Consider the following 24,481-nt stretch of genomic DNA (forward strand, 5'->3'; position numbering starts at 1 on the left):
AAAAGCAGCCTGTTACACAAGCTGTCCCTTAATAAGCTTTTCTACTATTTCTTTCCCTCTAACGGGGGTGTAGGGGAGAAGGAACTTTACACTGCTTTAAGCACTGCTCTTACACCCTCTTGATCTAAAAGCTCCCCCTGCCTTGGCAGCAGCATCTGTTAGAGAACCAGTGTGTGAAGGCATTCCTTAAAGGAGCATGAACTAAAGCAAACCTACGGAAAAGCAACGGGCGAGGCCTGAGAAGTGCAGCCAACAACGCTGCTGATGTGGGGTGATACCTTAATAAAGACCACTTGAATCCCTCTTAGAGCCCACAGAGTTTATGCAGAACTCTACAACAGGTGGAGAGAGCCTGGAGTTGGCGCCTGTCCTGGAATTCCAGACAGGAACGCACACTCCTTGGTGGGAAGCGGAGTCTTTCGGTTTGAGCACCAACTCTTAGAAAGTACTGGCCTATGGCTGAAGTGTGTCACTTTTCACAGCAGCACTCAACAAGAACTGGGACAATTAAATAGCAAGTTTTCATGGGGACCTTGTTGCTGCTTTAGATTCTTATAAATGTAAGGGGGAAAAGGAGATGCCTTTGTTTTAATACAAGATTGACAACTAAAATGCTTTCTGTAGAAATGGTGGATGGAAAATCAAGGGTGGGCAGACAATCGTAAAGTGAAGAAGGCCACAAGAACAAGTGCAATTTGTTTTTTCTTATTTTTTTCTTATTTTTTTTAAAAAAACAGAAAAGAATGGAAAAAAGCAGCTTTTGAGCTCTAAAGAATCTGATTGTAACATTATTGTTGTCCTTTCTCTGGGCAATACGGACTGAACTGTGTGTCCCTGGAATTACATACAAGAGTCCTTTTGTGGGAACTTCCTTTGTTTAGTGCTTGTTTCACAGAATGCGACCTAATGCAGAGACAGTCTGAGCTTAATTCCCTTTGTTCTGCTTGTTTTGCAGTGTGTGCAAGTGAAAAGCCTTCTTGGATAATTAAGACTGTGCCTGACATCACAGTTAAAGTTTGCTGATTTAAAGGTTATAAAGGAAACTCAGGTACTGATGCTTAACTATAAAAAATAAGATAAAACAATATTTTAGCCAATATTTTACTAAGTTTATTACACACCATAGTATTTACAAAGTTAAATGTTAACTGAAAAGTTGCTATTGTGGAGGTTTGGTTTCGGTTTTTTTATTCTATTTTTATTTGTTAAAGAACTCTGCCCTGCATTTAATAACCCTACCACAAGTACAGTCATTAACTGGATCTGTGTGACTGCATGAGGAAACAGGCAGTACTCTCGTGTTACAACAAAACAGTTTATTTGTGATCAGTGTTTTATATTCTATACATCCTTCACAAATTTAATTTTACATAATCGGATACTTCATTTAAAACGTAAGATTTAAGCTTCTAGTTCTTCCCTATAACAGAAGGCTGGTATAAGTTATTTGAAAATGAGGTAACATTTCACAGAACATTTTTTTTTTTTCAAGTTTTAGAGAACTAAATTTGCATTTTGTTAAAATCAAAAAGTAGGAAAAAGATGTTTCTTTACAAATGACTTTGCTCAAGTATGTGTTCAAAGAAAACAGGATAAAAAGGCTTTTTTTCTTCTAACATTCTGTACTGTACTGTGTTGTTCAATCAGTGGGAATTAGCTTCTGCCATTTGCTAAAAGAATGAGTAGTGGGGAACAGGATAAGTTGGGAATTTCATAACTGGTAACAGAACCATTCTCTTGGGTAAACCTACAGAGAAAAGAAAGGGAGAGGACTCCAAATCAGTGATCCAAGAAAGTCAGATAAGAGTGTACAATTGTGTTCTCATTAACCTTTTCCAGATCAGTCAATCAATGTGGTTTTAGGGTGCAGAGTCCCACAAACAGAAACACTTTGACACTGGCACTATTTCAAACAGATGGTTAGCTTAACCTTTGCTTTTGTCCTGGTGTTTGGTAATATTTAAGTAAGCAATACTCTCAAAAGCAGAGCGTGCAGTTGGACTTGAAGCTCTGCTTCATAATCGTTACGATAACTAAACTCTACTATCTCCTCCAGTGTTCTGAGCTAATATCACAGGTCAGTTACAACTGCAGGTAATCTAGACAGGCACTGCTGTGTGTAAAAGCAAACTCACAGGGAAACTGTTCAGCAGTTCTGATAAGCATCCAGGTAGGTCAGCCAGAAATCAAGCACCTACAGTAAATGCTGCATCTGCTTCATTATTCTGCATTTCCTCTCCTGTATTGAAGTGGCAAATCTGGAAAGATTAATATCTGCCTGATTTCAAGATTATTAGAGAGTTCTTGTGGCCTCACAGACTTCTGCATAATTAAATGGTGATTTGTTTTTTTAAAATCTTGCCTATTTAAATTCTAGTATTTAACCTATATGTCCATTTAGAAATCACAAAGCAGCAACAGCAGGTATTCCAGAGCACCAGATGATCAAAGTGAAGTTTCCCAACATGCAACAGCTTACAAAGGCAAAGAGACATGTTTACCTTACAGCCAAAAAGCATTATCCCAGGACTTCGCATCACAATCATAGGACATTAAAAACAGAAACTCTTTATGTGAAAAATGGGGGCATTCAATTCCACAATGCTTTGAAGTCAGTGATATGTCACATATACACAGCTAAGTGATAAAAATCCAGCTCCCAAAATAGGCATCATGAGAAAAAACACAGAACAGAATGAATGAGAAAGGCACAAAAAGCTACAAGGAGAGTTGGTAACAATTACGTTCCTCTTACATCACTGTATAGCTGCTTGTAAAAACACACACATGCAGATACATCTCATCTTAGCCCTAAATCATCTTACTCATTTTAGTAAGCCTTTTTTCCTTGAGAGTAAGCCATTTTTCCTTGAGAAAACATGTAGCTGTTCTTTGTGTAATGCAACACAAGAGAGAGTGCTGAGTGGGGCAGCCCTGCTGTCAGCTGCTGTTCTGTCACAGCACTTGCCCAGCCCATAGGGCAGGAGTTCTACAAGTCAACTTCACTTTGGAAAGGAGAATCCCCCACTGTGAGCACAGCCCCTGGGGCTGTTCTCCCTTCCCTTCCCACTGCAGCAGTGTGCAGTAGGACCTATTGGTCCTAGACAAGCAAAGTGAACATTTTCAGTAAGGCAGCAGCGTTCCTCCCCTGTTTATAGGTCAGACCTCTAAAATAAAGTCAGGAAATCTATGTTTCAAAGTATTTTTAACTTTTATAATGCTATCAGGGGAGTTGGTGTTGCCCAAACTATACAAATTTGAGAGAAACCAGTACTCCAAATGCTATAAAAGCCAGAAAATTGATAGCAAAATGCAGGCTTAGTTTCCCATATGAAAAACACAGGCCTGGAAATGTCCTGGGCTTCCCCCAGTCCCTGCACAGGAGAGGGCTTGCTCCATGTGCCAGGACATATCACTGACTCCAAACGGCTTTGCTCCCATTGCCACATAAACCTCATTCAAAGTAACCAAAAGGGCCGGTTAGAAGTGTGCATTGTTAGTCCAGCATAAGAACAGCCAGTGGGGAGGGAGAAGCTGAGTTAAGAAAAACCCTTCCTCATAGCTCTCTGATACAGTCTGGATGAAGCCAGTGCTTTGCCAGCCTAATATCGCTGTGGTTCTTGGTAAAAAGCATTGTGGTGAATAGTCACATCCTAGCTTCCTTGTGGCTGGATGGCTGACAGTACAAACTACACAGAACCCATTCTGCTTGTCCCAAGCAGCAGTGTTTTAGCCTGCAGGGGCATCAGGGTGGGGGTATATACACATAAACTTTATGGAATTGATGGCATTAAGGGAGCTTTGTCCACAAGCCACTTACGCTTGGGGACAAACATTTTGCCAGTGCTACTGTAATGCCATTTAGGTAAACACAGGACAGAGATGCTGAAATAGGCCCTTCGGTAGTCTTTGAATGGAGCACAGATTGGCTGTAAAAAGTAAGAGAACTACTTCAATTTCAGTATGAAAGGGAACAGGCAATTAGAACAAGCAGTCCTTCCACGAATCAGGCAAAGCATAGGCAGAAAAGCTACTCCAACCAAAAAAGAACCACAAGGTTATGGCATAAAAGTGGTGTTGTTGTCATGGTTTTAAGAGCTTGAATCTCTTTGACTTTCTCCTTGGACTGCCACATTTGGACTGCCACAACAGATTCAGTATCATTTCTAATGTGTTAATTACTGGGCTATACATACCGTAAGCTGGTGCGGCTGTACTGTACCCATACGGTGCTCCGTAGCCTGCAACACAAACACAGAAGGGGTGGGTTTCATTTCCTCCAGTACCTGAAGATGATCAGTGTTTGCACACCAACACACAGGGAGAGACCCCTACTGGGACATGAAGCAGGGCCACAAAATACCCAAGCACTGATACATATAAATATTGCTGAGAACATTCACATCCTTCTGCATTTTGGCTTGAAGAACAAGCCTCCTCCCCATGACCTTCTTAAACCTCAGCATCAGTTAAATGCTGTATTGCTTTTCCTTAGCACTGTCTTGCAGCTGAAGCCCTCAAGTCTGCACTGTCAGAGCTGGCATGACCCAAACATCCCCTATTTGCCAATAAAAAAATACCCTAAACTACATATGCAGTCAAATGCAGGGAACAGCCATATTCGTCAGCTTCCATTAGAAAATGCTCGATGCTTGATGCAGGTACCACAGCACCTCAAGAAAGCTGTGAATTCCAGTGAATTGTCATTTCTAACAGTAAGTTTCACAAAGGGCAGCTGAATACTTAGAGGCAAACAGCAGCAGCCTTTTTTCCCCAAAGAGCTAAGCATGACTGGAATGAGCCAAAAAGGAGGAGTGGTTAACATGTGTCTTGGTTACTATATCTCAGTAGTTCATGAAGGCTTTACAGTGGCTTTTCTCGTGTGATTGCTTGTGTCCATCACAGAATGCAAGAGATATCTGAGAAAAACTGGGGATGAAGAGAAATAATCTGTGAAGGCCAAGGCCAAGAAAAGCTTAACAACTCCAGCGACTGGGAAATTAAACTTCTTTCTGGAGTAATTCCACGCTGGCAAGAAGCATGCCCCTGGCAGGTTAAAGTGTCTCATAAATGACTCCTCAGGCAGAAAGACAGTTCCAAAAACAATGTTAACAGCCATTAAAAATGAATTACTGGGTTTTAATATTTATAATCATATGAACATACAGGAACAATGAAGGCGACATGCTGTCGACTGTGCCAGGAAGCAAGTCTACCGAACAGCAGGGCTGTGCTATCAGTACATGTGAACTGCCAAAGGCTACAATTAAGCTCATGCTGTAATCCAGAAACCTGAGGATGAGGAATGAAATTTTAGTTTTTGGAAGCTACTGGATTTGCTTTGACAAAGGAATCTCCAGCATCTCATTCTTAGAAAATCTGTGGTTCTTATTCCAAGTAAACACAATGTCTAGATTCCCTTCAAATGTCACCTACAAGCCAGACATGTAGAGTCACAAAGAACAATGGACACTTTGGAAAGTAAGGGGAACCACAAAGGGAACATTTCATTAACATTTTCTTGTGTGTATCTTTTGTCATTGGATATCAGTGTCATGCCTTACCTGGTGTTATGTAGCCAGTAGCAGCAGCTGCTCCAACAAATGCTCCTCGTGTTAAAGCACCTCGTCCTCTGCCTCGAACAGCCTGGACTGCTGCAGAAACAGCTGTATTGACAACCCCTTTAGTCTGCCCGGAGTAATGAAAAAGAGCAATTCAGAAAGTGAAGGTGTTGCCGGAAACAGAAAGGCCACCTGCATTAAATTGCCACCTTTAAAAACATCTCTTTAAACATGCTCAATGCACCAGTCTTGTTGAAGACAGAATGCAGACAGAAGAAGCACTGTCCCGAGAATCAGACTGACAGGAACCAAGTGAGCACGTCCCTGCCTGCAATGCCTAGCCCTGCACATTGAGCCCAGCATGTTTGCTTCACTGAGAGTGAGTGTTATTTACCTCCAACCTGGTCATGAACAAACACTGGTGGCTTCTGACCCTTTCTCTGTTCTGTCTCTGCTGGCTTCCCACTGCCTTACAAGGCCTTTACCTGGCTAGAAATGACCCTCCCTGAAATCTGTGCATCTCACATGATGCAGGAGATGCTCTGGCCTGAAACACAAAAGACTTCCACATCCTCACTGAACTGCTGATCTTAACTGTGTCTCCATTAGTTAATCAGCACCTCTCTTTCTTTGGGCCTCCTTTTAAACTGTTTCCCACAATGTGGTTCTAACTATCAGATTATACTGTTACTCTACAATAATTACAGAAGAGTAAAAATAGAAACCTTACACACGTGCATAAAACAAGAGACAAATCATTTGTTTCCTGTAGAAGTTCTGTATCATCAAGCAGCCCAGAGCTGTGATAGCACAGTGGTCCCAAAAGCAAATTACAGTTCTTACCTGAGGAATAATCTTCTTTTTCTTGTTGTTTGCTGCATTAGGCCCAGAAAACAGTTTTTCAAGTGCTGCTAATGCAGCACTTGCTTTTGCTACTTTCTTATTTGGGCCTGCGCCTCTGAACTTCTGCCCATCTACTTCTACCTGAAAACCAAGACATAGGTTTATGCCTAGTGTTCGTCCCAGGGAACATCATGATATACCCACTTGTGCCACCCATAAAGAACTCTCATAAAAACAAACCAAAAATATCCTCAGTGTTTTATATGACAGTTTCCATTGCTTCTAGATGATGAACCTGATAAAGAACACTTAAGTGATCCTGTGAACCATTATATCACACATATTGGGAACTTGGAAATGATAGCTGCAATTTTACTTCCCTCCTCCTCCTCATGTCAAGACATGATGTAGTTTGGGGCTGTCAGAATCCACCAAGCCTGTAACTCTGCTTCACTCACCTCCATCACAAAGCGCTTGTCATGGCTTCCACCTGTCTCGGAGATGAGCTCGTACTTCAGACCTCTTCTTTTTTCATTGAGCTCCATCACTGGGTTTTTGCCACTTGCTGTGAGTATAGGACCCTGAGTTCTTACCTAGAGAGACAGTTACAGTGCTGCTTTAGAGCCTTTATCTCTTTGAAAGGCAAACAAACATCTACAGCTTGGTGGCTGACAGTGCCACATGGCCACTTGGAGAAAGGCAGCATTATCACTGACAAGCCTCTGTGATAGCTTGTCCTTCCCAACATGCAGCCCTAGGCCACTTCCCAGGTACAGAGCTGTATCAAAGGCAACACTGCCGTGCCTTCAGTATAACATCCGTGCTGCAACAGCAGATGGAGAGTCTCTTCTCTAAACAATGGCAGGGGGACAAACAATACTGCAAAAGAAGTTACACCTATTTCTACTGTTGAGCTACTGTCCTTATGGCCTGGTCTGGTGTCCACACAAAGCTACACCAGCTGCACTTGGAATTCCAATCCTGAGAGCATCCAAAGCTGAAGCTGAGGCCACATTTCTTTGGAATTGAAGGCTTTATCACTGAAAAGAGAGATCAGCCTTCCCAGCCTCACACACAGCTCTGCTGCTGGGGCTAATTCCGTCCTGGCACTACGGAGCTCAGACTGGAGACGTCTCATCTCTTGGGTCACATGTTTCAGCAGAAATATCTGTAGCTGTTTGGGAAGGGAGGAAGGTGAAGCTGCGATCTCAGCGCACTGGCGTATCAGCCTGGATTAGAATGCACTCAGCTACAGATACAAATGACTGCTCACTAAGGAAGAAAAAGATTAAGGGATCAAAGCACTGTTTGCCAAAGCAACTTCTTATTTTGGATAAAGATCAAGAGTCCTAGTGCCAGGACCTGCCCTTTGAAAGTGAAATGTCTCAAACATGGAAACCCAAAGTCGTGCTGCGTGGGAAATACCTTAGTCATCTTGAAATACTACCCATTTTTGTGATAAAATAAAATTAATTTTAAAGGAAAATTAACAGGGAAGTTTGTGGAGTATAAAATACCCCCATTTCCTTTCCCTGGTTATGTCTCAGTGAACCAAATACATCTGTGAATTGACTGTACACCGTATGGAAATGAGGTGGCTTCCAACTGAAGAAATTCATGTTTTAACATCTTGACAAGTACTCAAAGAACAGAACAGTTACTTACATTTACAGCACAACCTTCCCCCTGCTTAGGTCTCAGATTTCTTAACACCTCCTAATGAATTTTTCTATTTTCATTGGTCTTCATGTGTATCAGTTTAAGACACTGTGTAAATACATCTTTCTGACAACCCCCCTATTGCAAAATGGAAATTGTGACATTTGCATCACTACAGCCCAAAGGCAATAGGCAGGATGGAGCCACCCCAGTCACCAGACCATACATAAACTAACTACAAGAGACAACCCCTGCCTTCAAGAATTTCTGGTCTTAGGAGGTCAGGATTGCTACATCCCCCTTAAACCTGAGGAAAGGAGGCACAAAGACTGGTTATCTGTCTGCAGTGACATAAAGCCACTTGCAGATTTGAGCCTGGAAACTCTTATTAATTCCTCACTCACAACCCTAAACAAAATGCCATCCTCTTATGGGAGCAAGATTTCTTTCTAATGCAGTCCTCACCTCTAGGGTAGCGGAGGTGTCAGCTGTGGAATTTCCAGTATTATTGCTTGAGACTGAAGATGTTGTTTCACTTTTACCTTCAGTATCTGATTTTTCATCGGAACTCATACACTCCACGTCTGCATCAAAACCAGTTGGGTACCCCATGGCTTGTAAAACCTACAACAGAGCCACATGACATGAACTGTAAAATAGTACAGAAATAAATACAAAGCTGATCACAACACAAAAGAATGAATTAAGGCAGATTGCTTAGAAATACATTTTCTCCTGTGTTGAAATGGAGAAAACCACCATGGCAATGGGGAAAACTGAAACAGCTGTGGTACATTTTGGCTGCATTTTGAGGGCTTCTAAATGTTAAAAAGGTCAGATCTAGAAACTGAAACAATCACATTATTCCGTCCTATATGTCTGGGAAAGTGGGGCCCGGATCTGCTAGGAAAAAACAAGAAAGAAAGGGAAAAAAAAAGCTCGTCTCTACCACACCACCCATTTCCTCTTGGCTTGAATCATGGCTGTTTTGAAGTGTAGCCCAGGATTTGTGTATGTGTAGATGTAGAGAAAACAGAGCTGGGCAGGCACCAGCACAGATCAGGCTGACGCAGAGGGGTTCAAGGGCAGAGGAGTCACAGCTTTTCAGGGCAAGTTTTGTATTACATGGGGTTTTTTTATTAACTGCAGGGAGGGAGGCAAAATAAAAGACTGAAGCAGAAGGTCTGGGAGGACACACATGCAGAGAGCTACTTTTCCTGGAGAAACAACAGATTCCCTCAGATATTTCTGGACACTTTGAACTTGAAAGCACATGGGACAATGGGATTTTCAAAACTGAAATCAAAGGAAAGCAGAAAGTTGCCAGATGAAGCTTCTAAAAAGGAAATTCTTGTTTGAAACAAAACGCAGCACAGAATGACAGATGGGCTTGTTCCTGTCATAAGTGCAGTTGTATTAAAAGCGGTTTTCTTTCCTAGAGTTGTTCAGGTTGGAAAAGACCTTTAAGATCATTGAGTCCAACCATTAACCCAGCACTGCCAAGGCCTGTAGATGGGTATCGTGTTCGCCAGCTTCCAGTCCACTGGGAGCTCCCCGGTGAGCGAGGACTGCTGATAAATAATGGAACGTGGATCACTGAGCACTTTGCCAGATCCCTCAGTACCCTGCACTGTCTGTAGGAAACTTCCTTCCCAGAAACTCAGCAGACTGTCTCCTTTAGCTGTCTGAACTGCCCTCATGCAACACAAGGATGTTCATGTTGGGTGCTCTAGTCTGTCACTGCTCTACAGAGCTAAGCTCTATCACAAAAAGCACCTACAAGAAGTAACAGTAGCTTGACTGGTACCTGAATGATACTAATGTCGTACTAGAAAACTGAGTGGAGACCAATAATTTATATTGGTGTACACTGTCTACCCCAGTGTGTAAAGCTACCCTTCAAACACTGAAGACTGAAACAACTCTATTTCCAGGAGCTCACAACCCAGGAATAAACACACAGAAGAAAAGGGAGAAAGAGGGAGCCAGCAACATGCCATTTTCAAACCAGCAGGAGGAAGGAGTAGAACAGAACAAAACTGAATCCCTCCAGACCAGAACTTACATGGGCTGACCTGCAGAGCCCTGGGAAGTTCTCCCTCCCCACTGCTAGGATAAACCAGTGATGCTCTTTGAGCCATGCCCAGCTGTGTTTACAGTACACAGGTAGTAGCTCAGGTTTATCTAATATTCTTTTTAATTTTGAGGTCACATATTACGAGTTCTGACCGTATTTCATACTCTATGTTCCAAGACCTGGGTTAGCAGATTACTTCAGGCTGCCTTACCTTCACTGCCACATGGAGCTTGGCTGTTTTCTTAGAAGGTCCTGATGCTTCGTATGTTGTACCATCAACATCTACAGACATTGTGAAGACTGGGGCATGGACTGGACCAGACTGTGACAGCAGCTTATACTGAAGCCCTGGCCTGATTTGGTTCAGCCTCATCAGAGCATTCATGAGATCTATTGCTTTACTATCTAGTACTAGTACAAGATAGTAGAAAGGGGATGGGAAGGAGGGGGGAAGGAAAATGAACAAAACAAGATGAACAACAAATGAAAACAGTTTGCATTTCAGTGCCTTCCTTCTGTAGAAAGGAGCAAAATAACCCCTCAGTCTCTCAGAGGTCATAAGGCTGTTAAGTCTTTACTAAGCCATTCTACTGTGGAGTAACGACTGTAATTACCCAAGTTTTAATACTGTTGACACAGTTCTTTTGCAGCTAGCCACAGCCTTCCCAGCTGCTGTAAAGGAGTAACAAGTTTTACAGGTAGTGAGATCCAGAACTGGCACCAAAGTAGCACAATGAAAATAGCTCCCAGAACCGGCTAAATCCCAGCAGTGCTGAGGGACTTCACTCTGTGCACATGCAGTGTCAGTGTGCTGTAGATTAAGCATTTTATTGTTCTTATGGGAGGTGTTGAGAGACCAACAACTAACTCAAAAAGGGGAAGACTGCAAAAAGGCAAATCTCCACACAGCAGTCACTGCAGTAATTGGGGGGGGGACACAAACCAAACCAAAAAACCCCACCCACAATACAGGGACATTATCAGTAAAACACCTCAGCTGCTTGGGCAACTTCAATTTGACTGTAACTTCACAGGTAACCCCATTTAAAAATGCAAATCATTCAGTTAGTAAAACATGTCGGGGAAATCAGATGCACAATAAGAGATGTGTTTGACATTCCAAATGCAGGGTGATAGAGACAACATTTGTTGTTCCAAAGACTTTTTCACATGCTATTCCACACCAACACAGAGAAGCTTTTAAACCAGCTCCCACCATACAATAGATCTTTGGAAACAGAATGGAGAAGCATTGCACTTACTTTTCCTCAGATTACGCTTCATCTTTTTATTTGGATCTTTATCATCCCCAACACTATCTTCAAATGGCCTCTTAAGAGCAGAGGAGCCTGTACCTACGGTATAAATTTCCTTGTAATATGGATTTGCTATTGAAAAACAAAATTCCACAGCAGGAATCTGATTAGTCCCATGTTGGTCCTTGCATGTTTATAATGAAAAGGACTCAGCCATCAGTTAAAACTTTCTTACTGCTACACGTAAGCCAGTATTAGCTCATTGTACCGTGCCATGCAGGATGTCTGTTTCCAGTATTGTGTGATACGAGTGGTGTAAATCTGCAGTATTGTTTTTTTTACAGTTAATCTAAGGCAAGAACTCTACTAATAATGTTTTTACAAAAAACATACGAGAAAACTTATTTGTATCACATGTATATTGTTTTCTAGGAAGAATTCTTGAGTAATTCTTATTGTGGACACTCGTTCCATGCTTTTTGATGGTCTCTGCTTCCCCAGCATAAGAATCATAAACACTACGTTTACTCTTCAGACCCCAAGGGCCTTTGTGCTTAAAGCAGATCATCAGTTGTATTTTATAGTTGTATTGCTGCTCCTCCAGATTGGCTTCTAATAATTAAATATTTAAAAAAACCCGAACCCCCAAATCAAAAAAAATCTCACCCAAATCCCAACCCCAAATCACATTTAACAGGAAGAAAAGCCTTCCCTTTGCATTCACAGCTCCTAACCCAGGAATTTCACCCATTCTAAATCAACCCCTAGTTTACTTCCCAGTTAGAGATTTTTGAACCAAACAGCACCTACCTTCTTTGTCAGTTACTGACCAGGAATATTTCTGAAAGGACTTATTTGATGGGAGGGGGTCCATTTCCAAAACCTTATAGATCTGACCAAAGGCTGATAATCTGAGGGCATGCTATAAAGTGACAGTAGAAAAGTAAGTTACTTCATAGCACTACTTTACCTTGGTTGTTTTAAGCTTCTAAATAAGTTTGTCTACACAAAATCACTCTGCTTTGGGAAGAGAGTTTCTCCACCTGTCTCCTGTTATAGCTAAATACTAATGTCTAAACATGTAAAACTCATTAATTTCTGCAATAGAAAGTGCAGGGCACATGGACAAGGGAGCCTACACAAGGGCTGTGTGCTGTAAACACCTGAGGTGGGATGGAAGCAGCACACAGACACTAGACTGCGCTTTGTTATGGATTAGACTTAACACATATTTAACTCTTGCACTCATGAAGTATCATGTAATCGTTCCCAGGTAGTGCACTGGAAGAACTGTCAGGACTGCCAATAAAATCAGCTGTCCTGGCAGGGAATAAATTGTCTTAATGAAGTGAAATCCTCCCTGTTATCATACCCAGCTCCTCAGATGTACGAGGTTTCTACCTGCGCACTGTGCGTAATGGCTTCTTTTTGCTGAACTGTCATGTACGACAGAGCATCTGTTGGCTCCCGTTCACAGGGGTCATGCAGACCAGGGCCTCCTAGGAGGGAGAGAGGCAAAGCAGATTACTGACAGTAAATGAGAAGCAATATGAAAATGGGGACTGAGGGATATTGCAACAGAAGCAATATGAGAATGGGGACTGAGGGATATTGCAACACTCTGCCTTCAGCAGAGTGGGAAGCAAGGGATTCTCTCATCCTACAATGCAAGCTAGCCTCAGGATTTTACTCCCTTGCAGCAATGGCCACAGAATTTACCAGGGTTACCACTGATTGTGTGTAATAGTATGAATTTAAAAAAAAAAACAAGTATTTTTGATAGCTATGTATATTTCAATGAATCTACAGGAAACATGGTAATTAAATCTGACCTTTTTTTTGCAACCCATTAATAAGATAGGGGTTAATTCAGAAACAAATTTAACATTCCCCATTAACTTCTACTGCATGGAAGCACTCAGTTACAGCCAGGCAACTTCCTTTTTTTTTTAGCCCCATTGCAGGTTAGGAGTTCAGGGCAGGCATTTTTCACAGCAACACCAGATGTTAAGGCTGTCTAGTCAACCCTCTGTGTTCTTGAAGTTTTTTAGCCCCTTACCAGGAAGCAGAATTCCAGATGCCAAGCACTCCATCACTCGTCGCAATGCTTCCCCAGCACCCAGAGGTCTATTACAAGTACCTATAGATTTTTCACATATAAGCTCGAGTGGCTAGAAAACATTAAATTATGATTAGTATGGACACAAGGGTAACTGTAACTGCAGTTAAATATGGAAGGGCACAGGGAAAGGACATTCTCATCAGTTTACTTAATTTGTAACCCACTACAGGTCTAAGGGACAGAGCCATCCCCAGAGGACAGCTCATGGCACATCTGTCTGTTCCCTGCTCTCGAGTCACCTTTTGCGGAAGCCAACTGCTCTCCATTGACTGCCCAGGAAGTCTAAAAGTAGGAGCCTTTAAAGCCAAATCACCTCAATGCTCTCACAGGGTCATCAGTTCTCCTGCCTCCAGGACCTGCCAACTGCTCCTCTACAGGTATGCAGGGCACTCAGCCCTCCCCAAACACACTAAGGTGGAATACTAACCTCCAGGAGGAGCAGCCCTGTCACAGTCACAAGGTATTTTGAAAAGCTAAATTTGGGAGGCAGCAAGTGGGGTTCTACTGTGAATCCTTGAGGATGCACAAGGCCCACAACATTACATCTCTCTCCAGACTGAACAAATACATTCTTTCCTCCCTACAAGCACTTTTCTACAGAGGTTATGGTTAGTGGGGAGCAAACAGAAGGGGAGTTAAGGAGGAGTTTCATACATTGCACTGTTTTCTCCAGTCCAGACACTGCTACAGGTCTCAGGAGATCTGAGACCTGACCTCGTGGCCTTCAGCTCTTCCTGTACTTACCCATCCTTTCAGTGGTGCCCATGTGGGGACTCTGTTGCACAAATCCCGCAGAATACGAAGGACAATTACACATGATTTTAGTCCATTTGCCCTGGCCTAAAACAAACAAAATGATTCCAATACACCTGCAAAAACCTGGCCTTCAATTTTGTTTTTAAATGCACAGAGTCCTGGGATAGATTCTTTAATTATTATTACTTAATACTTAATCAGCTTCATGCAAAATAAAAGTTATATAAAATGCTTCAATTTAGAGAGACATATAAAAAAGGAAGCAAAATGTCAAGATTGCTTTTGTAGCCTCATGACACCTCTCAACCAGGTGGCTGTCTACCTGTCACCTTTGCCCTTGCACAGTACAGCACTGAATTCTAGACCTTTCCTCTGTGAGGGACTAGTGAGAAGTTAGAGGCATTCAAATTAAAACTGTCTCAAATTAAACCTCGTAAGGCTACAATAACAACAAGGTAAGAACAAATAGCCAACCTGAAACCATTTGGCGTGCCGCAGAGACGCCAAGGCCTCCAGGCATTTCTGCCTGTCCAATAAGTCCGGAGGATCTTTCATCGCAACATTGTCTACTGGTAAAAATGGGATAAAAAGAGACAGATACAATTTGACCAAGGGGTTTCTGTCACAATACAAAAAGAGCGGCAGCATCTCAATGAGATAATAAGACTCCCAGAATTTAAGTGCACTGTGTTATTTAATTTAAACAAGCCATTAAAGGTAGTAAATGTGCACGTGTGCAACAGAAGCAAAGGCATTCACTCCATGTAAAATAATAGTAATAATAAAGATGGCCACTGCTACAGACAATCTGGGATCTTATTAAAAATGTAGAACACATTTCAGGGCAGAAAATAGCTATATAGCACTTTTCTTTCTTTTTTTTTTGTGTGTGCGTTGGGTTGTATTGGGCTTTTTATAACTCTTCTTGCCCTTCTTCGTGACTTTTATTCCACAAAGGTGGCACAGAATTTCAGAGAGATGAACTTCTTTTGACAAGAGGGAGATATTCTTGGGGGGATATTAAAAAAATTGTAATATTAGAAAGTGAAGTTACGTCCATAAATTGAGAATTCCAAAGAAAAACGTAGACTATATTTGAAATAATATTGCATGAACAGTACCAGCCAGTACAATTCAGTGAAAAAAATACACAAGAAATGCTGGTAAGACATTTTACAGTTTGATGAGTCCTTCACATAACCAGAACATACGAAAGAAGTGAGTTTGCTAACTCCCAGATTCTTAACGCATTAGAGAGGAGGTCCCCTCCTGTAAAAATCTTCCCTTCCCAACAGCAACTGAAATCAGTGAGGAAACACAAAGGAGGCTCTGAGAGACAAGACACTCAAATCTTCTGTGCAGGTTTACACTGGTTTCTTCTTTTTGCTTTTTCCCCCTCCATTGTTTTATCCAGCATGCAACAAGCTGCTTTTAGCAGTCACATCCTATTCTATAACAAGGGACATTATGCATCCTTTCTTCTCTGATTTCTTCTCCATCCTAAGGAGTTACTAGTGTCCAGATTCTCTGGAAACCCTGCACAAATGACAGATTTTACCTATCTGTGAAATCAGATTTAAAAGATTTTAGTTTTTAGCTGACATGAGAACAACATACTAGAAGAACTGAATGAATTCATGGCTCAACTAAAACCTTGAATATGTTATTTTCCTATGAATGCAGAATTACACTTTGTTTCAAAATAACTAATTTGGAAAGATAGTATTTTCATTATTCTTAATGGACAGTTCTCCAGGTCCTGAGACCCTTGCACAGGTCTGAATGAAATACACCACCACATCCAAACTGAGGGCCATGCTAGATCAGCAGACTCCAGTAAGACATTTAAAATATGAGGACACATTAGGAGAAACTGACAGTTTGCACAATTTATTAATAACATCCCAAAGTACATTTTGTAGGTTACTTTGGATAGATTTGGTTGCATGTGTAATGGAATCTTTCATGTTGGAAGTTGCTTCTACCTCCTATGCTGCTCAGTTGGGCAGGTTACTCTGGTAAAAGCACATTCTGTTATGATGGATAAAAGAGCCCAAAGACAAAGAAAAGAACCAGTGTAAAGCTGAACAGAACCAGGTCTCTTGTCAAACAGTTTATGGCTGCAGAAGACTCAAGTGCTATAAGCTTATTTTCTAACCCTAGTGAACTTCGCAGCAGATATTTGCATTGTTTCCTGTTGCCCTTATCAACTATGTTACAATACAGGGATTAATCACTCCTCTTGCCTGTTTTGCAAACAAAAGCTTCAAAGTCCCAAAGCACTGGATTTCTGTGAGCACAAAAGGTCACTTTGGAACACAAGGTTTGCTTTTAAATTTCCTTTACAATTCTGTCATTTTTAGGAGCAGTGGTTTGTGGCACACTATTACTGAATGTATGTCCGAGTATTTCTGTAAGAAAACTTTATGGTGGACAATATAAACATCTGCTTAAAGCTCATGTATTGTATAAAACAAGTACCGTCAATGAATGATCAGAATCTTATTTTAAAATGTTAGAAATGGCAAAGGTGACTGATTGCAAAATCGTTCATTTTTTGCAGTGAACTGGATCTTTAACTGCCCAGGGAGTTTTACTCAGTACAAGCCTTTGCCAAAGTGTGTTGCAGCCATTGACAAAGGATATTATTTTTTCCTTTAAACTACAAAACATAAACAGAATATTTGCCATTTGCCATTCAGGTGAACGAAAAACCTCACAAGATTTGTTTCAACAAGTTAGGATCATACTCTCGCCTGCAGGATTAAGGTTATTTCCAAAGGTCTAAATTACAAATCCCTTGGAGAACTTTGCCAATTACTGATCCAGTGCTGATGTCCTGAGCACCTGGCACAGATGTTGCAGTCAGCCAACTTTGGAGTGCAAGATTCCATTAAACAGAAAGATGAGGAGGACAGGCAGTGGAGAGGGCGAGCGGCTTGCAGCAGGCTCCCTTTGACCCCCTCGGGAGAATGGCATGTTTCTTCATGCTCTGCCAGTCAGGAAAGTGAGACCCAATCCAACTTTTCAAATGTGTTTGCAAAACTTTACTTTTTTCCTTGTGCTTTTAACAGGGGCATCAATACAAGAAGTTTAATAAACAGTTAATAACAAAGCCCTGACATTAGCTTGCACTGTGCAACATAGAACCTGTGGTTCTCTCCCCACTCGCTGTATGTGTTCTCTTCACACAGCAGCTGCTAACTTCATTCATTCACTGCTGGCCACTTGAGGAGCATTGTCTTCTCTGTGGGGACAAGGTAACTCTGGGGCTCATTGCCCTTTCAAAGGCACTGGGCACCTTGGGAGTGTTCACTGGCCCCATCTGCCCAGCAAAGGCTGCAGCAGGAACTGGTTGTTGACTGTTAGTTGATTTCTGCCCCACTTTGGTAAATGAACTTGTTTATTGTTACATGAGCTTGTTGTTGCTGAACACTTGGTAACAACAACTAATTTTGCAAGCGACAAGGTTCTGGTCTGGAAAACCCAGTTTATGTTTGATGCTATGACTAAAATTCAATTTCTTAAGAAGTTTAGAATTTAAACTGATGCAAAAAATGCAGAAATTTTAGGTGCTTGACTTCTCAAGTTGACATGAGAAAGCAGAGCTTTATGGGTAGCCATTTGTGAGAACACTGAGATGCACACACACTGGTCCACTATTTGTTTTTGCTAACAAGCAGCAAAAACAAATAGGACAAACACCACATTTTAAACATGAACACTCTTCCAAAGAGGTGGGGACTGAAGAGAAATCCAGGAATGTTTTTCAATACATTCTGACATCAGGGCATGAAGGCACACACAGCATTCCTACAGAACACATGGGAGCACCGGTACCGTGGTCCGTTGCACCTAACCTTGCCGCGCTGGTTAGAGGACAGATTAGTGCCAGGCACACCGAACCCAAAACCTTGGTCAGTTTCCCATGGGAGATGAAAGGCCACTGGCAAGTGTTCTGAGCTCCTCCAGTCAGAAGAATGTATGGAATACACTCAAAACCCATATAGAAAGTATAGTTACATTTGGCTGGTGTTAGTTAGGGGCAGGACACTTTTGGAGATCTGTGTATTTACAGTATACAGTTTCTCTGAGTATTTGCTCTTGATATTAGATACCAAGTTTTTGTGGTTTGAATCTAAGTGAAGGTGACCTACATATGGTTGGAAATACTAAGAAAAAGGTATTCCCCCCCCTTTCGGTTTACTGAAATCTACATCACACTGCACATACCTCTGAAAGGGAACATGATAAATGTTTCTCTTCACTTGTGATGAATCAATGTCAAAGAACGCAGGCTTTAAAACCAGATCCATTAGCTATCCTCAGCAGCTGTGCAGAATGGCAGTGACACTGCTCTGAGAGCAGTGAAATAATTTTAAGATTTTTGAAAAATTAGTACAGAATTTTGAAAAATATTTTCAGATTTTGAAAACAGAACACCTACATTTTAACCATCAGGAAGCATAAAAATCCCATTCAGGAATTCAGGAGGCCCGACAGTTAATGCCACAGCAGAATTACTTCTTGCAAGAAGATTCTTGGATGGAAGCCTTTGTGCTTCCCCCTGGGAGAAAATTACAAAGCCTTTGCCATTAAAGTGTGTTCTGCACTTTGTGCTCTTTCCCAGTAACATGAATCAGCTGCAACTACTGCAGGGCTGAGCTCAGCATCTTATGAGAAGCTGAAGAAGAGCTCAAGTGATGTGTGGTTTATTTTTACTGGTCTCGCAAAAGAGCATGGTTACTAATTTGAGAGTGAGCAGACATTGCAGTTAGGGAACCATTGCCATTCATATGTTTTGTAAGGTTTTTGTGCATCCAACTGAGTGTTTGTTTCAACTGAGGAGGATCCCTCCTGCCATCGCCTCCAACAGAATCCAAGAGAAACTGACCAACGTTCCTCACTGTGCCGGTATTTCAGTGGGAGAAGGAGGAAGCAAAGGACTTGTGGCAAGTCTAGAAATGGGAGAGGAGCAACAGGGAGTTCCCTCGCCCAGGCGGGCCCAGCTGCCTCAGTTGTCATGACAGAGAGTGGCCAGTTGGTCAAAGGTCTGACATCATCCAGTGGCAAAGTTTCTAGGGACAGGTTTGGGAAGCGGAAGCAGAAATTACTGACAAGGATTTCAAAATACATCAAAATCTGGCTATGTTTGCTCTCCTCTGTTTTTCTCGGTTGGTTCCAACCTCATCGGTACTACCAGTCAGCATTCCTTCAACAAGGGGCATGGAACTACAGTGGAAAGGTCGGGAGAAGGAAAAGAAAGAAACTACAATACAGTTTTCTATTTCTATTTTGCTCTAAGGACATGAGGTACAACATTCAATGCACTGTAACTTCAATTGTATCCCAGTGAGGAAATTCTTAAAAGCTCAAAACACACACATTGTATCATCAACTAATAAAACTTGAGGGCCAGGATGACACACTGGTGAGCTTTGCAGGAGAGGAGGTTTTACATAAAAAGAGAAACATTTTTATAAGTTTTATCAAGATAACTACGAACCAATCCCACTTGACTGACTTAAATCTGAAAATGAGACTGTGCAGCTCTGGGTGCTCAAGAGTCAACAAGGCTGAGCAAAAGAACTCGGATCTCATTGTATGTCCAGGTTAACACTGAGCAATATTGCTTGCAGATGAAAATGATGCATGTTTACATGGAAATAAAGTGACTGTGGCTTTTTAAGGCACAAACAGCGTAACTTGTGGTGGCAGTAGCCAATCCAGTTAGTATATGATGTACAATTAAAAAGCTGCTTCCCAGTTCACCCTGCGCTGCACAGTCAGGGCATTTAGATAGAACAGTCTTAAAACCAAGTGAAAATGCTCTCTGTACCTCCTTCCTTCTTATCTGCTTCATCTCGAATGAGAGGGGATGTAAGTATCACCTTCAAAGTCAGCTTGGGCTCCTTTGTGTTACGAATAACAATAGCTGCCTCGTTTACATGCTCCTCCACGACATACTTCTCTTCTGTAAGTTTCTGAAAGTCACCAAGAAAGATTTCAGGAGTCTCCCAATCAACTGAAAAACCGCAGAAACTCTGTACATTCATGTGCCTCTTAAATAAAGAGACACCTGCAAGACACTGCAGTAACAAGTAAGGCCTTGCCTCCCTCATTAAAAACAAACAGGATATCCCCATTGACATGCTTAAGAAAAACAGGTCTGCAGCAAGGTTAATGAAAATAGAGCAGTTCCACTATATTAGCACTTTTTTATTTGCTAGCATGCAAAATAGCACCAGCAACTTTGTTCTTCGTAAGAACACAGCTTAGCAAGTCCACACTTCTCCAACAGTGCTCCTCTAAAAGCCTAAAGTTCTCACAGGCAGTCTGACCCATGAAACCGTAACCGTCAGTGCAAATGGATGAGGGATTCCAGTGCAGGAACTGCGGTAGCTCACCTAGTCTATGTAGCTGCCATGAGCTGGACCAAACAGACCTTACCCAGCTCTTACAAACCCAAAGATACTCTTCAGATGCCCAATCAATGGAGGTTTCCCCACCTCTCCACATGGTTTATTCTGGTTCTGAGCTGCACATCTAATGTAGATGACCCGTTCTGCAGTAGAAATGCCCCTTGCTACAGTTCCATTACTTCTCATGGTCCCTTTGGTAGTCCTGTGAGATACTGAATCACTGTCCCTTCACAAACAAACATTAATGTCAAAATTACACCTGCATTTAGTCTACTTTGTCGAACCCAGATAATTTCAATTACATGGTTTTCTAGGTGCCCGTTCTCACTCCTCTGATCTTCTCCAGTTCGTCGTCCTGCCTCTCTTGCTCCCTTTCCACACAGCACATGAAACTGGATCCAGGACAATACCGCACCCACTTCATTCATTAATACCTGCCCCAGGAAATCCTTGACAATGCCTGGAAAATACGACCTTCCTCTCGTCAGCACACCAGTAAATTGAGTGCTTTTAAAATAGTTTTCAGTAAGCTTTTTATTTCTTGCTTAGATTTCTTTTGCAGATAATAGTACAAGTGCCGTATAAATCATGCCATTAACTTGCATTGTACCAGTGTTATCTCAAGTGATCTGTATCCACAGGTCTTTCATTAGTCCTTTGGGACGGGCCTCAATCTCCAAAAGAGCAAAGAGCCCTGCAGATGGGTGAGAGTCCTGTCACTGTTCCTTCTGCCTGTGAGACCTTGGCTCATCTCATCAAGACCACAGGGTTAGAATATATCTGACGTACATTCTAACTTCTTCCCTTCTTGCAGTCTGCACTCCTCCAACTCCTTTACTGTTCCTATCTCCTCACTCCTAACCTTCAAAGAAGCAGAGCAGAAGCTGTTAACAGCTCTGTACCTCATGGGCCTTGACCTTCCTCCTCCCGCTGGACCTGCTGCTTCTGCAGAACCCTCCCTGTCTCTTATGCCCATGATGGCTGAAGCTTGATTCACGAGTCAGATAGATGCCTCTTACATCATCTTTTCTGTAATACCTTCCCTCGCAATACTTCTCACAGGATCTTACCTACTTGTCCCTTGAATTTATTGCAGTCTTCACATCCTTCAATTACGACTATTCTGCCATTCTCACTTTTTTGAAGCATATGCTAACTTTTCTTATCACTTTCAACCCCTCTCATCTCACACCTCACTACAAACAAAAAAATTTACTCTTTACTGCTTGATATATCCCCATCATTTTCAAACAAAATTTACTACTTAAAAGATTCGTAGCATTTTTACTTATGGATAAGGCCACATCTGCAGGCACAACATCATCTCATTAAAACAGTGCCTTTACATGAACAAATGAATGGTGAGAAGGGAATGGCAAAACACATACTGTCTACGTGGAAATAAACACACGGCATAAAAGCAGATCAGGAGAGAAGCAGATCAGGTTTGGACATGGTTTGGAGAGGTACTTGCAGTGGAATGCTCCAGGGCACAGTTTCTCGGCAGCAGTGTGTGCCAGGCTGGAAGCTGGAGTGATTATTCAGACTCAGCACTGTCAAATAGGTATTATCCCCAGCTGCTTTAAAGAGACTGGTATTAGCTGCCAGTGCTCTTATTGGATGCCAGCATCAGAATTAAATAGCCATAAATAAAAAGAACGATGAGCTCGTGATTAACATGAGCTAAAATGAGCGACCACCTCAAGTGACTTGCTCTCACTTCAGAAGTACAGAGGCGCTGATCTGGGAACAGCCCAAGTGAAACAAAGCAGCTGCAGTGTAGAACCTCAGCTCCAGGCAGGGGACAAGGACAATACAGACCAATCCACACGCTGGAGGACTTCTGGGACTGCACTTTAGATCACATTAGTGGTTGAACAGAGAGCAAGAACGAGCTGGGTTAGTTCCCAAAGAGAAAGGTTAGCTGCCATCACAGGAAACTGACATCACAAACAGGGAGTAGGCAACAGCAGCAGTAAGATGTTAAATTCTGTCCGTAACTACTTCGTGTCACCACATACACACCCTAGATGCCATCCTAGATTCAAAGTATATTTTAATCTCTATCACTTGTCTTTTTTCCTGGCACAAATTCCAGCCTTTACCCAAATACACCTTGCAGTGCTCTCAGCCACTGCTAGAGAACTACTCTGAATCAACTCACCTGAATTTGAGCTGGGAGATTGTCTTTAACTATACATAACAAGGTCTTTGTGGGTTTTTCTTTGCACATGAGCACCAGCTCCAGATCCATATCATCTTTTATCAGCAGGCCCTTTGCAACCAAGCCAATTCTCATAACACCACACAACGTCCGACCACCTTGATCCCTGGAAATGAAACATTTTGGAGTAATTAAAATGGTATTTTCACACATTCAATATAATTGTATTATCCCATCACAGTGAGAAGATACAGATGGGGCTGATGACTGTGCTGAAGCATCACTGGTTAGAAAATGCAGAGCACAAGATTAACTGTGGCCTAGCCCAAATTCAGTATCTGCAGATCTACCGAGAGTAGCAATAATTAATCTAGAGGAGCCCTCTGACAGAAATCCTGCTTTCCAGAGTGATCTCAGCTGTCTTTTAGTGACATTCCAACTTTACACATGGCCACACACCTTTTAAATGTTTGCTGATCCACACATTCAAACCTGTATATTTAAAATTATTTAACTGACTTAGGAAGTTGGAGCCCATACCACAAACTGACATTTGAAGAAAGCTGTTCATTTCCAGAAGTCTTCCAAGCACAGTTCCTTCAACAAATCTTACAGCTGAAACCTAGACAAATAGAGGTCTGACTCCTAGTTTTTACTCTCCAGCTGCAGTTTAGGGGAACATTTAAGAGCTACAGCAAACAGCTTTCAAAGCAACGTAAGAACACCTTAGTTTTGAGTGCTGAAAGACTGCAACAAAGACAGTTTAGTAAGGCTAGGATTACTTAATAACATAAGAAAAATGCAAGAAATGAATCTTGAACAGTTCAACACTGGCTGCTGCCACATGATGCATCTCACACCTATGGCACATCGCCACTATAAACCCTACAGAAAGCATGGAATCAGGAAAGGTGGCCTCAGCAAGGCAGCATCCCAGTTCCTATCATTATTACCATCCAGAGGGATAGACTGCATATAAACAAAAGAAATCCAAGCCCCAGCAAAACACCAACACCCAAACCAGTCACACTGTGATGGAGGGCTGTCACGTACATCCTAAGCTTCACTTAGAAGTATCTTGTAAAGTGACTGGTAAAATAATTTGTCCCAAACAAATGCATAAATAGACATTTATATATACTCTATAAATAATACATTGATGTTCAAGAACTGTACTCTAAATTTGTAACAGCACAAGCATGAAAACCCCTGCACACACAGGTGTGAAAGCAAATGATGTCCAACTGTCACAACAGCATTTCTGCAGGCTTGGATTTAAAAATACACATTATTTTTTTAAAGAATCCATTCTATGCCATTCTATACCCACATCAGAAGACATCTAAATATGGCACCAGGAACACCAGGAAGTCACCACAAAGCACACTGTGTATCAAGGGAGACGGTGCTTCAGCAGAACACTGAGCTTAAACACCTGCCTTGAGAAGATGACAGAACTTAATTGTTCTTCCTTGGAGAAGCAGCCTATCAACCCACTACAATTATCCTCTGGTGCCAATACAATCACGCTGTCTTAAACTAATTAATACGTTAATTTATGTAAAAATATTCATAATTTGAAGTGGTTTGCTATTTCTGCTTGAATGCATTTCACACCAAA

General features: G+C 41.8%; 1 protein-coding gene and 1 long non-coding RNA gene across 14 annotated transcripts in view; one reads left to right on the forward strand and one right to left on the reverse strand.

Annotated features, from left to right (window-relative positions):
* The window catches only part of LOC133281465 (uncharacterized), a 71,598-nt gene that overhangs the window by 18,341 nt on the left and 28,776 nt on the right, over positions 1-24,481 (forward strand). For 3 of the 4 annotated variants that reach the window (XR_009747528.1, XR_009747526.1, XR_009747527.1), the window contains exons 3-4: positions 956-1,048; positions 13,688-13,895. This is a non-coding gene — a long non-coding RNA (uncharacterized LOC133281465). Of the gene's footprint in view, positions 1-955; positions 1,049-13,687; positions 13,896-17,056; positions 17,191-24,481 lie in introns of those variants that run through there. The other variant, XR_009747529.1, reaches the window with a different exon arrangement.
* The window catches only part of STRBP (spermatid perinuclear RNA binding protein), a 60,274-nt gene that overhangs the window by 6,039 nt on the left and 29,754 nt on the right, over positions 1-24,481 (reverse strand). For 4 of the 10 annotated variants that reach the window (XM_061477101.1, XM_061477100.1, XM_061477102.1 and 1 more), the window contains exons 4-17: positions 22,861-23,026; positions 20,114-20,258; positions 14,749-14,843; positions 14,263-14,358; positions 13,456-13,567; positions 12,798-12,895; positions 12,207-12,318; positions 11,403-11,495; positions 10,352-10,551; positions 8,529-8,687; positions 6,863-6,997; positions 6,405-6,545; positions 5,565-5,688; positions 1,755-4,241 (exon numbers count right to left, since the gene is read on the reverse strand). In XM_061477101.1, the coding sequence (XP_061333085.1) occupies positions 4,084-4,241; positions 5,565-5,688; positions 6,405-6,545; positions 6,863-6,997; positions 8,529-8,687; positions 10,352-10,551; positions 11,403-11,495; positions 12,207-12,318; positions 12,798-12,895; positions 13,456-13,567; positions 14,263-14,358; positions 14,749-14,843; positions 20,114-20,258; positions 22,861-23,026 (1,834 nt within the window). In that variant the 3' untranslated portion in view covers positions 1,755-4,083. The other 6 variants (XM_061477108.1, XM_061477109.1, XM_061477104.1 and 3 more) reach the window with 4 other exon arrangements.

The sequence above is a fragment of the Pezoporus flaviventris genome, unplaced genomic scaffold, assembly GCF_033815535.1.
Source record: "Pezoporus flaviventris isolate CSIRO_AGI_PZ_B2104156 unplaced genomic scaffold, CSIRO_AGI_Pfla_v1 ptg000097l, whole genome shotgun sequence".
NCBI classification, from domain to species: Eukaryota; Metazoa; Chordata; class Aves; order Psittaciformes; family Psittacidae; genus Pezoporus; species Pezoporus flaviventris.